Source organism: Schistocerca piceifrons, chromosome 6, assembly GCF_021461385.2.
Source record: "Schistocerca piceifrons isolate TAMUIC-IGC-003096 chromosome 6, iqSchPice1.1, whole genome shotgun sequence".
NCBI classification, from domain to species: Eukaryota; Metazoa; Arthropoda; class Insecta; order Orthoptera; family Acrididae; genus Schistocerca; species Schistocerca piceifrons.
In genome coordinates this window covers 430,773,610-430,787,581 of record NC_060143.1, presented here as the reverse complement: position 1 = coordinate 430,787,581, position 13,972 = coordinate 430,773,610, and the positions used below count along the sequence as shown (strand labels likewise).

The 13,972-nt window shown below is 46.5% G+C and overlaps 1 protein-coding gene across 1 annotated transcript in view; it reads right to left on the bottom strand.

Moving 5' to 3' along the window:
- Positions 1-13,972, bottom strand: part of LOC124803366 — a 401,666-nt gene that overhangs the window by 325,976 nt on the left and 61,718 nt on the right. The window contains exon 3 of the mRNA XM_047264552.1: positions 5,252-5,911. Within this exon, the coding sequence (XP_047120508.1) occupies positions 5,252-5,911 (660 nt within the window). The remainder of the gene's footprint in view (positions 1-5,251; positions 5,912-13,972) is intronic.

Sequence of the window (13,972 nt, the reverse complement as noted above, 5' to 3'; positions counted from 1 at the left end):
GGCGTCTCGGAGTGAACCAAAGCGATGTTGTTTGCACATGGAGGAGATAGAGAGAGGCAGAAATTTTCGTTCACATGCCTCGCTCAGGCCGCCCAAGGGCTACTACTGCAGTGGATTACCGCTACCTACAGATTATGGCTCGGAGGAACCTTGATAGAAAAAGCCACCATGTTGAATAATGCTTTACGTGAAGCCACAGGGCTTCGTGCTACGACTCAAACTGTGCTCAATAGGCTGCATGATGCGAAACTTCACTCCCAACGTCTATGGCGAGGTCCATCTTTGCAACCACGAAACCATGCAACGCGGTACAGATGGGCCCAACAACATGCCGAATGGACCGCTTAGGATTGGCATAACGTTCTCTTCACCGATGAGTGTCGCATATGCATTCAGCCACACAATCGTCGAGACGTGTTTGGAGGCAACCAGGTCAGGATGAACGCCTTAGACACACTGTCTAGTGAGTGCAGCAAAGTGGACGTTCCCTGCTGTTTTGGGGTGATCATGGAAGGCCCTGTAACGGCTGTAAGATAAGTAAATGCCATCCTCCGACTGTAGTGCAACCACATCGGCAGCATATTGGCGAGGCATTTACCTTCATGACGACAATTCGCGCTACCATCGTGCACATCTTGTTAATTACTTCCTTCAGGATAACGATATCGCTCGACTAGAGTGGTCAGCATGTTCTCCAGACATGAACCCTATCGAACATGCCTGGGATAGACTGAAAAGGGCTGTTTATGGACGATGCGACCCACCAACCACTCTGAGAGATCTACGCCGAATCGCCGTAGAGGAGTGGGGCAATCTGGACCAACAATACCTTGATGAACTTGTGAATAGTATGCCACGACGAATACAGGCGCGCTTGGATGCAGGAGGACGTGCTACTGGTTGTTAGAGGTACCGGTGTGTACAGCAGTCTGGACAACCACCTCTGAAGGTCTCACTGTATCATGGAACAACATGCAATGTGTGGTTTTCATGAGCAATAAAAAGGGCAGAAATTATGTTTATGTTGATCTCTATTCCAATTTTCTGTACAGGTTCCGGAACTCTCGGAACTGAGGTGATGCAAAACTTTTATGACTGAAGTGATTTCGTAGACGCACTGTGGGTACATTAATTGACATATTCTCATAGAGGGCAGTACTCCTCTTAGAAAAACTCTGTATTGTTGCAGACGCCCTTCAGATTTCTGCCATGAGAGCGCAGCAATGAGCACTTTCGCTAAATAGCGACAGTAGCCGAGAAAGCGTATGTTGTACTTGAAATGCTTTCACCTCATTCTGCCTCAACACTGCAATGACACTTCAGAACAAAGTTCAACAACGATTCAGAAATTACCAATTCCATTTGGCGGTTGTATGCACATCTCAAGACTTCAGGACGCCTCTGCAACGCGCGCGGCCCGTTCTCACACATAGCCCACTGAAGTCTACCAACATAACAAGCGGAGGGCTGAACGTACCACAATAGCTCGATTGAAAAGTTTAGGATACTACTGAATCTGAAGCCTTACCGCTTGAAATTACTACAAGGATGATTCCCGATGTGAAAGTCAGAAGCTCTGAATTTTCGGCACAGGTGCACAACTTATGAAAGAGGATAGTTTTTATGAATGACACAGTAAACAGACACGACGTGAGAATCTGCGAGGCAAAGAATACCCGTGCTATTGTTCAGCACATTCACCAAAAGTTAAAGTGTTCAGTGCAGTCTCACGGGTTAAAACTTTTTCTTCCGCGAAACGACCGTTATGACACACGTGTATCTGCGTCTGGTGGAAAATCAGCTCATGCAACAATTGGAGATCGACGGCGCGGACTTCATCTACGAACAGGATGGTGCTCCGCCCCATTTCCATTATGATGTTCGTGAATTCTTGGAGGGTAATTTGTTGGGAAACCGATGGATTTGTTGTGGGGTTGACGACTACCAATTCATGTCAAGGCCTGCAGGCTCTCCCGACCTAACATCTTGCGGTTATGTTGTGTAGGGTTAGGTGAAAGACTCCTCTACCAAAAAACCTATCAGAACTGCGACCTCAGATCACCAGTACTTTTGGACAGATTGGTAGGGACATGCTGCGCCGATCGTTGGAAGAACGCGATTATCAACTTGATAATAGCAGAATCAGTAGGGAGCCACATACGCATCCCTCATAATACGCAAAAAAAAACTTTTTACGTGTTTATTTGTGTGTGCAAAGCCTCAATCATCTATAACGACCTTGTATATAAAAAAAGAAAAAAAATCACTTATATGCTCACCATCGTTTCGCGAACGGAATCAGACAACATTGCAACATAATGATGTATTTTCTAAGGCGTCATCACCGCAGTAAACTTTCGCCGCGAGGGGGAATAGAGAGCCGAAAACTTATGTAAACGTCACCAAATGTGTGTAAAGGTGGACAGCCGTCTGAGGATGAACAGTCGGTTCGAAACCGGTAACGGCGCTATTTGTGTAAAGTGGCTAGCTGCTATTTTCCTTCTTCGCAAGAACCAACCTGAATTTTGTACGCAACTATGGTCTCAAATTTTCAGTTTTTGATAAAATAGCAGTTGTGAAATACCCAGTACACGGCGGTATTCACGTAACGGTGGTGACGGAAAACACAACCCCTTTCAAGCAACCAGGCCGTCACGCGTACGTCACAGCAAGTGACGCTGCAGGTCTTGAGTACTGGCAGCCGTCTCTAGCGAGAAGGAAGTAACTGTTCCAGACGATTTTAATAATACTTGTCTGCGCGTTTAAATGCATACAAGCTCTCAATGGCACACGACGATTTAAGAACTTTAGTGGGTACCTTTTCAATTACAGATTGACTTCTCATGGGCCCTGCGAGGAGTCGAGCGTTCACGAATTGTGGCGGACCAGCCTACTCGTGACCTACAGTAAATCAGGGCCTGAGCTTACGTCTATGCAGCGTCAGCAATGTAGTGTTCGTGGCCAACGATAAATACTTATGAAAGCCCTTTGGTCAAATGTTTGACAGTGTAGTAGGGATACTTTTAGGAAAGATCTTTGACAAAAGTTCGAGCGAGGGCCGTCGTTCACATGTTGCTTCGCTTTATTTCGTAAATTTAAGCTACAAATTGCGAACTACATTTGGTATGTGGCTATCGCCACAGTGATTATTGCAAAGTATGAAGAATATGAAATTCTTCGTGACACAAGGCACGCTAACTACAAAATCGGATGTAATCTTACAAAGAAACAGGTGCAGCAATCAGATGCACTCGAAACGGCTGCGCTGTGGAACATGTTAAGCTTACTTACAAAAAGAGAGGATGTGGAGGGAGATGAAGATGTGAAAAGCCAAGTCTGTTCGAAGTGTACATAAGTGAAATGAATGTGTTTATCTGTACTCTAGATAACCAAACTCAACCTTCATCAATATCTCCTTAGGTGATTTATGTACTGGTTCACATGTGTCGTGAATAATACGCTGCAGTCATAGACTGTGCGGCTGGTCCCGGCGGAGGTTCGAGTCCTCCCTCGGGTATGGGTGTGTGTGTTCGTCCTTAGGGTAATTTAGGTTAAGTAGTGTGTAAGCTTAGGGACTGATGACCTTAACAGTTAAGTCCCGTAAGATTTCACATATATTTGAACGTTTGAATTTGAATAATACGCAAAATGGTACACTGTGGCACTCCAGCCCTATACAGCCTATTGCTAAGAATCTTAACTAACCATGAGACGGGTCTGTATCAGAAATAGGATTCATGATTCAGGTAATGAAACACTGGAACAATTAAGTATTTTTTCACACTATGCTTCGCGAGAATTTATTCTCATTATCAAGTAAAATTATTTAAATTGGTATTAATGTGATTTTTCTGGAAATAGAACAAAAGACATCTGTTCGATTGCAGCAGACCATAAAAACACAAATGTACGGTAAGACAGGGTGAACAACACACATACAAATATCACGTAAATTACATACATAAATATTTCCTTTTGATTATGAGATTAAGTCTCGAAACGCGACATATTAAGCATGAAAATATACGTATCGGTAACTAGTCCAGTGTTTCATTATTTAATTCCTGAATGACATAGTTCCAACCTTCCAAAAACACCGATTATGATGAATTAAATTGAGGAATGGCATTTTTAAAAAGATTGTCGTGTATGCAAATACGAGAGACCACATTTATCAGGGCATATTGAAATGTTTGCCGGCCGAAGTGGCCGAGCGGTTCTAGGTGCCTCGGGCATGGATGTGTGTGATGTCCTTAGGTTAGTTAGGTTTAAGTAGTTCTAAGTTCTACGGGACTGATGACCACAGCAGTTAAGTCCCATAGTGCTCAGAGCCATTTGAACCATTTGAAATGTTTTTTCAGTCATCCTCAATTAATTTACGTTGTTCTTCATATCCTCGCACTATAGCTCACGGAGAAAATTTTGGTGAACACTCCGAGCTTTTCTTCTCGCCGTCCACCGTTTCCTCTTCTTTCTTTTCAAGCAATGTGCACGCCACCAACGCATGCTGTTGTACAGGCATGCATTCCCGAACAACTACGGCATGACGAAATAATTTACGATTGTATAATAGTTTCAGTGAAGTAGTTTGGTCAAAGAAGTTCGACAACATCTTTGATAAAGGACTTTGACAAAGATCTACAGTGTAATTCGGGCCTCAGGATTCCTGTGCGGCTGGTCCCGGCGGCGGTTCGAGTCCTCCGTCGGACGTGGGTGTGTGTGTGTTTGTCCTTAGGATAATTTAGGTTAAGTAGGTGTAAGCTTAGGGACCGATGACCTTAGCAGTTAAGTCCCATAAGATTTCACACACATTTGAACATTTGTCTCAGGATTCATGCATTTTTTCGGCCGACTATTAACAATAGATTGCTGATGTCACACAGATGTGAGCTTAGGCCTGGTTGGTTCAAATGGCTCTGAGTCCTACTTAAACCGAACTAACCTAAGGACATCACACAACACCCAGTCATCACGAGGCAGAGAAAATTCCTGACTCCGCCGGGAACTGAACCCGGGAAACCGGGCGCGGGAAGCGAGAACGCTACCGCACGACCACGAGCTGCGGACACTTAGGCCTGTATTATAGCTGGTCGTGAGTGTACTAGTGCGACGTCACGAGTTCGTCGCTCGGCCAGTACTTCTGGAGGGCCCCGCGAAACACAAGTATAGCACTAGTTACTACGCTGTTTTCGCGGCCACTGCCGCAACCGCTGGGGCGCGCGGAGAAGCGCGAACGGCGGCGGTAACTCACGTCGAGCCTGAAGAGCGTGGGCACGACGAAGTAGGCGTCGATGTGGTCGGTGGCGAGGGCGCAGGGCGGCGCGGCCACGTTGCGCAGCGATCGCAGGGCGGCGAGGGCGGCGACGCTGGCGCCGGCGGAGGCGGCCACGTGCGCCACGTCGTCGCCGCCGCCGTGCTCGTCGAGCAGCATCCAGGCGCCGCGCCACGCCGCCACGCAGCAGCCGGCGAGCGCAGCCGTGTAGAGGCGCGCGGCCAGCAGCGCGGCCCAGAGCGCGGGCCCGGCGGCGGGCAGCGCGCCCGCGGGCTGCAGCAGCGCCGCCAGCAGCTGGCCCGCCTGGCCCGCGCCCAGCGACGCCCACCAGGGCAGGCGCGCCGCGTCCAGCAGCCCCCACGAGCCGCGCCACGTGGCCACCACGCACGGCGCCACCAGCAGCGCCGCCAGCGCCGCGTCGGCCGCCGCCAGCAGCGCCGCTCCCGGCACCGCGGCGCGCATCCCGCCGACTGCCGGCCGCCGCCGCCGCCGCCGCGCGCCGGGCCAGCGCCGCCCCCTCCGCCACCCACCACCACCACCGCGGGCGGCGCGGGTCCGCCGCTCAATTGCCGCGCGCCTCCTCCACCGTGACGTAAACAACGCGTCGGTCGTGTCGCCGACACAAACGACGTGTAGCCACTGGCCGACACTGCCACTGTGCACCGAGCTTAACAAACGGCCCCACGGTTCCCATTGTACACGGATGACCTTCTACTTCCACATCCATACTCCGCAAGCCACCTCACGGTGTGTGGCGGAGGGTTCCTCGAGTACCTCTATCGGTTCTCCCTTCTAATTCAGTCTCGTATTGTTCGTGGAAAGAAGTATTGTCGGTATGCCTCTGTGTGGGCTCTAATCTCTCTGATTTTATCCTCATGGTCTCTTCGCGAGATATACGTAGGAGGGAGCAATACAGGGTGTTACAAAAAGGTACGGCCAAACTTTCAGGAAACATTCCCCACACACAAAGAAAGTAAATATGTTATGTGGACATGTGTCCGGAAACGCTTACTTTCCATGTTAGAGCTCATTTTATTACTTCTCTTCAAATCACATTAATCATGGAATGGAAACACACAGCAACAGAACGTACCAGCGTGACTTCAAACACTTTGTTACAGGAAATGTTCAAAATGTCCTCCGTTAGCGAGGATACGTGCATCCACCCTCCGTCGCATGGAATCCCTGATGCGCTGATGCAGCCCTGGAGAATGGCGTATTGTATCACAGACGTCCACAATACCAGCACGAAGATTCTCTACGTTTGGTACCGGGGTTGTGTAGACAAGAGCTTTCAAATGCCCCCATAAATGAAAGTCAGGAAGGTTGAGGTCAGGAGAGCGTGGAGGCCATGGAATTGGTCCGCCTCTACCAATCCATCGGTCACCGAATCTGTTGTTGAGAAGCGTACGAACACTTCGACTGAAGTGTGCAGGAGCTCCATCGTGCATGAACCACATGTTGTGTCGTACTTGTAAAGGCACATGTTCTAGCAGCACAGGTAGAGTATCCCGTATGAAATCATGATAACGTGCTCCATTGAGTAGTACATACTGACGAAACTAAAATGAGCTCTAACATGGAGATCAAGCGTTTCCGGACACATGTCCACATAACATCTTTTCTTTATTTGTGTGTGAGGAATGTTTCCTGAAAGATTGGCCGTACCTTTTTGTAACACCCTGTATACTGTTTGACTCCTCGGTGAAGGTATGTTCTCGAAACTTTAACAAAAGCCCGTACCGAGCTACTGACCGTCTCTCCTGCAGAGTCTTCCACTGCAGTTTATCTATCATCTCCGTAACGCTTTCGCTATTACTAAATGATCCTGTAACGAAGCGCGCTGCTCTATGTTGGATCTTCTCTATCTCTTCTATCAACCCTATCTGGTACGGATCCCACACTGCTGAACAGTATTCAAGCAGTGGGCGAACAAGCGTACTGTAACCTACTTCCTTTGTTTTCGGATTGCATTTCCTTAGGATTCTTCCAATGAATCTCAGTCTGGCATCTGCTTTACCGACGATCAACTCTATATGATTATTCCATTTTAAATCACTCCTAATGCGTACTCCCAGATAATTTATGGCATTAACTGCTTCCAGTTTATGACCTGCTATGTTGTAGCTAAATGATAGGGGATCTTTCTTTCTCTGTATTCGCAGCACATTACACTTGTCTACATTGAGATTCAATTGCCATTCCCTGCATCATGCATCAATTCGCTGCAGATCTTCCTGCATTTCAGTACAATTTTCCATTGTTACAACCTCTCGATACACCACAGCATCATCCGCAAAAAGCCTCAGTGAACTTCCGATGTCATCCACAATATCATTTATGTATATTGTGAACAGCAACGGTCCTACGACACTCCCCTGCGGCACACCTGAAATCACTCTTACTTCGGAAGACTTCTCTCCATTGAGAATGACATGCTGCGTTCTGTTATCTAGGAACTCTTCAATCCAATCACACAATTGGTCTGATAGTCCATATGCTCTTACTTTGTTCATTAAACGACTGTGGGGAACATGTTTCGAACGCCTTGCGAAAGTCAAGAAACAAGGCATCTACGTGGGAACCCGTGTCCATGGCCCTCTGAGTCTCGTGGACGAATAGCGCGAGCTGCGTTTCACACGCTCGTCTTTTACGAAACCAATGCTGATTCCTACAAAGTACATTTCTAGTTTGCAGAAAGGTCATTATACTCGAACATAATACGTGTTCCAAAATTCTACAACTGATCGACGTTAGAGATATAGATCTATAGTTCTGCACATCTGTTCGACGTCCCTTCTTGAAAACTGGAATGACCTGTGCCCTTTTCCAATCCTTTGGAACGCTACGCTCTTCTAGAGACCTACGGTACACCGCTGCAAGAAGGGGGGCATGTTCCTTCGGGTACTCTGTGTAAAATCGAATTGATATCCCATCAGGTCCAGTGGCCTTTCCTCTTTTAATTGTTTCTCTATCCCTCTGTCGTCTATTTCGATATCTACCATTATTTCATCTGTGCGACAATCTAGAGAAGGAACTGCAGTGCAGCCTTCCTCTGTGAAACAGCTTTGGAAAAAGCTATTAACACCGTGTCTGTCACTCAATGACAATGTGCAGTTAGGATGGATGCAATCGTGTAGACGACGTAATTGTCACGGACTCCTCAACACCTCTCCTTTTCTACAATGAGATTTTCTCTCTGCAGCGGAGTGTGCGCTGATATGAAACTTCCTGGCAGGTTAAAACTGTGTGCCGGACCGAGACTCGAACTCGGGACCTTTGCCTTTCGCGGGCAAGAGCTTTACCAACTGAGCTACCAGAGCACGACTCACGCCCCGTCCTCAAAGCGTTACATCTGCCAGCACCTCGTCTCCTACCTTCCAAACTTTACAGAAACTCTCCTGCGAACCTTGGACAACTAGCACTCCTGAAAGAAAGGACATTGCGGAGAAATGGCTTAGCCACAGCCTGGGGGATGTTTCATGAATGAGAATTTCCACTCTGCAGGGGAGTGTGCGCTGATATGAAACTTCTTGGCAGATTAAAACTGTGTGCAAGTTCGCAGGAGAGCTTCTGTAAAGTTTGGAAGGTAGGAGACGAGGTACTTGCAGAAGTAAAGCTGTGTGTACGGGCGTGAGTCGTGCTTAGGTAGCTCAGATGGTAGAGCACTTGTCCGCAAAAGGCAAAGGTCCCGAGTTCGAGTATCGGACCGGGACACAGTTTGAATCTGCCAGGAAGTTTCATATCAGTGAACACTCCGCTGCAGAGTGAAAATCTCACTCTGGAAACATCCAACAAGCTGTGGCTAAGCCATGTCTCCGCAATATGCTTTCTTACACGAGTGCTAGTTCTGCAAGGTTCGCAAGAGAGCTTTCGCAAAGTTCGGAAGGTAGGACACGAGGTACTGGCAGAAGTAAAGCTGTGAGGACGGAGCGTGAGTCGTGCTTGGGTAGCTCAGTTGGTAAAGCTCTTGCCCGCGAAAGGCAAAGGTCCCGAGTTCGAGTCTCGGTCCTGCACACAGTTTTAATCTGCGAGGAAGTTTCATCTCTCCCTTTTCTTCGAGGAGGAGGAGGAGGAGGAGGAGGAGGAGGAGGAGATTAGCGTTTCACGTCCCATCAACAACGAGGAGACATTAGAGATGGAACACAAGCTCAGATTATGGACGAATGGACGAGGAATTAGGCCGTGCCCTTTCAAAGGAACCCTCCCAGCCTTTAACTTGATTGGTGCATGGAAATTACAGAGAACCTAAACCTGGATGGCAGGATGCGGGTTTGAACCTTCGTCCTCTCGAATGCGAGTCCAGTGTGCTAGCTACTTCTCTAACTCGCTCGGTTCTTTTCTTCGACAGCATCCCCATTGTTACAGGGGTTGAGACAATGTTAGGGGGGTTTGATGATCCACTTTGAACTTGCCACAGCGGGTCGTTAAATATTTAACAAGGATAAATCGCCAAATAACCGCGCAATTTGAGAAGTTAATGTATTTTATTTTCAGAATCAGTTTCGGCAGTTCAGTATGCCATCTTCAGTGTCATATACACCTCATTTGTAGACACTCAAACGTATCGATATTGGCACACTTGAACCATCAGAGGCTGAGTGTCGTGAATTCCTGTTTCAAGAGTTCCTTTAACGACTTGGTAAGTCTTCAAGGAAGAACTTGAAATACGAATTCTTGACATCCAGACACTCATGGTTCCACTATTACTTATTTAGGAACGGCATTCTAACGCGCTCCGATGTACGAAATATCGTCATTCCGTAACTGCAATACAAGGGCGAAACACACCCAGCAGCTTAGGTGTACTCTTAAATAACCTTATCTATTCCAGCCTGTAATCTTCTTATCCAAAGCCACTCTGCATTAAAGGGGAGATTTCGACTTTATATGTTATCATCGGAGTACCTCCACTTTCGGCAAATCCCAGCTCTTTTCTTTTTGTCCCACACGGAGCCAGTATATCTGACACAATTGCAAATGGTAACGGGCGGTGAGCAGCAAGGTTGTATCAGGAGTCCTATACCAGGCGACAACAAACACAGCATTCAATGTCTGCAACAGTGTTTCGCGTTTGTCTCGTACAGGGGTTTCAGGAAGCAGGAAATCATGAAGGATGTACTCGAAATGTTCGGACACCATATTTGGAGGAAAACGTCATTAACGCTGTGGAAGGCGACCGGTGTGTCAGTATCAGACAGTTGACCCGCCGCGTGGAACATTCTCCGTGACAGTTGTTACTACCCTTAGCACTTACAGCGTGCGCAGGGCTTACTAGCTACAGACGTTCCAGATCGGGAGCAGTTTTGTCACTGGTTTCTTCACCAGGCAACAACGATTCCGGGATTTGTGTTATCCATCCTATTCACAGACGAGGCCACCTTCACGCGGAGTGGTATCTTCAACTTTCATAACAGTTATCTGTGCAAGACCCCTCATGGTATGGTGGCAGTGAATCATCAGCATATGGTGGCAGTGAATCATCAGCATCGGTGAAGCCGAAATGTGTGGGCCGGGATAGTTGGCGACCGTATTTTGGGGCCATCTTCTTTCCACATCGCTTAGCAGACCGGAACTATCGGCGTTTCTTGCGCGTGACTTTGTCTCCCCTGCTGGAAGAAGTACCATTGATGATTCGATGGGTTATGTGGCTGTTACAGGGTGGTCCTCCAGAGCCCTTTGCCGTTAACCTCCGGCCTTCCCTGGTCGATTGGATCGGACAAGGGGTGCAGTTGCAAGGCCTACTCATTCACCAGATCTCAACCCGTGCGTGTATGCAGAGCCCATTCCAGATGTGGAGACACTGGAGCAACGTATTCATGCTGCCTATGATACTGTGCGGATGCAGCCTGGCCGATGTGAACGTGTAAGACAGAACATGCTACGGTGCGTACACGCATGCGTTGAGGCACATGGAAATCATTTTCAACACATACTGTAACTGTGGCTCCCCGGTACAGCGCGTATTAGACCGCAATCTCCGTCACAAACGATTGAATAAATGGTCTCTAGCATGGAAACCACAATTTCCGGACATAAGTTCATCAGACCTTTTGTGTTTCGTATTTTCTCATCAATAAGTCCCTAGAGTTTGTACACAGTGGAAAAAAACATTCTGTATAAATTCTCGAGGCAATTGTAGTGACTCTCTGTACACCAGTTGTGTAGAGGAACCGTCCAGATGGGGTTCGTACGCATTCCGTAAGCCCAGTAGAACCATCGGAAGAGCTTTTTTCCACCCGGCGGCGTGGCAAATTAGAGCTGCTTTTAGCCATCGATGCCAATGCTCTATCATTCTGTTGCTGGTCGGGTGACAGCCTCTTGTTTTGTCATGATTTATGCCACGTAATGCTACCAACTCTGATTCGAACTGATTGCCGTACGACAGGATCGTCAAACACTCGCGCACGACACTGCTCAACACAGACACCTTCACTGGTGACGGTCGCGGTCGTTACAACCCCATGTGGATTATACGTTGTGGTAACCTTCTTTCCCCAATGTATAAAGAAGGTTTCGGTTCAAACTGCAGGGGTCACCTCCCAGGATATGGGCGTCAAAAGCGGGCATTCGATGAAGTAGCAGGGACTCGAATGACAATGTGACTGAAACTGGCCAGAACGTCCCTTCTACAATATACAGCATTGATACCCTCCCTTTCCTTTCCTGCCTTTCCCTCTCCACCTTCGATTTACATACCTTCTACAATATTTGAGAATATTGAAGAAATTTCTAGAATGATTCAGAATGTTATGGACACTTTCAGAAAGTTTAAGACTATTCTCAAATGTTACAGAATTTTCCAGAAGATTCATCAATTCTCTATAATGTGCCAAAATGTTTGAGACATACTAGAATGCTCCAGGTTGTTCGAGAATAATCTCGAATGTTTCGTTATCCTGTTGTAACGAGGTAATCCATGAGTGGTGCCATATAATCGGCTTCTCTCTCGTTTATTTCAAGCACACATGAATGTGGAGGGCTGCAACTCCGTGAAATCAGTAGAATGACAGTGATGTGGCTGTACTCGCAATAACCAGAGGAAACAAAGAACAACCACGAAGGACTCTTCAGAAGTTCTACATTGGGATGTATCTATGAATGCGGTTCCGTTGGCATCATCTGGAATTGCAGCATCATTAATGCCGGCCGCAGTGGCCGAGCGCTTCTAGGCCCTTCGGTCCGGAACCGCGTTGCTGCTACGGTCGCAGGTTCGAATCCTGCCTCGGGCATGGATGTGTGTGATGTCCTTAGGTTAGTTAGGTTTAAGTAGTTCTACGTCTAGGGGACTGATGACCTCAGATGTTAAGTACCTTAGTGCTTAGAGCCATTTGAACCATTTTTGAGCATCATTAATGCAAGGCGGACGAACTGCTCATTCTGCTCTGAAATTGACATTAAATGTTGCAGAACAGAATTTCCAGTCTGATATATTAAGAGCTTCTGGACGAGATCAGCTTTCAAAACTGTAATCATTTGGTACGAATCTACTATGGTAATTCATTCGCAGAATAAGATAGAACACTACAAAATCTTAGCTGTAATACAGAATTAATGTGAGAGGCATTAGTTATTGTTTCTCAAGAGTTTTGGCAAACGCTTCGAATTATTCCCAAATCAACTTCAGCAGACGAAATCAATGCATGTGTAAAGCAATAATTTCTTTGGCCTCGAGTGAAGAAAAATACAATTAAGAACAAATATGAGAGTTCAACTCTCCAATGGTGAACAATGGTGAAGAATCGAGACGTTTAGTCTTACGAATTGACGAAGGCACTCATCCAGTTGATTGTTCCAAATAGCCAAATTGAAGTTACAAATTATTCATATATACGTAACACCGTCGACAGACCAGATGAATTAATTGATAAAATTTATAAGAATCTTGATAAAAATCACACAAATTAAAATTGGCTATTTGAAAGAGATATTTCAGCAATAAGAAATGAAGTAGAAGATGATATTAATTCAAAAATTCAATACAGGATTCCTGGCGAGGAAAAATATGTAAATCAATCGATTCAATGGTTGATGCTAATCATTTGCCAGGCGCCCAGAAATTTCCTACACAAGCTCTACATTTTAATCACTTTTCCGACGTTTGGGGGGGGGGGGGGGGGGAAGTGAACTGGAAACTGGGAAAATAGGACTGAATAACTAGTTACTAGCCGCAACTGCAACTCGCTATAGCAACTTGGCTGCAGTAAAATACCCCTGCGTTACTAAAACTTAACGATTAATGTGGTAGTGGAGCATTGCCACTCCATGGGAAATCAAACCGATGCTCTATTCCCACTCTTTCATTTGCATTTTGGCTATCGAAGAATAAGGAAGTAGAGAGTTAACAGTTAATTCACAGTGTCTTTGTTACAAGCAGAAACCCGAAACGAAAATGCAAGATCAGTCATTCGTTAAAGTATAAGAGTCTCAAGGTAGGAAGAAGCGAACACGAAGCACAGTGCCTTTTTGTCCCCCAACAACAGATGTCTCTGTTGCACACAAAAGTAAGGTTATAAAATAGTTCTTTTTTTAAAATATTTTGTGTATTTGACTTGGGCCACGTTATTGCTATGACGATTATTTAAAGAGTTTTAATTTATAATCACCAATTTCGGTAGGTTAGCATTATTTTAATACGCCAAACTTTTCTCTTGTTGGTGTGGAAAATTCGGAAGAGCACTTGTCTCCTAAGAAACGTAA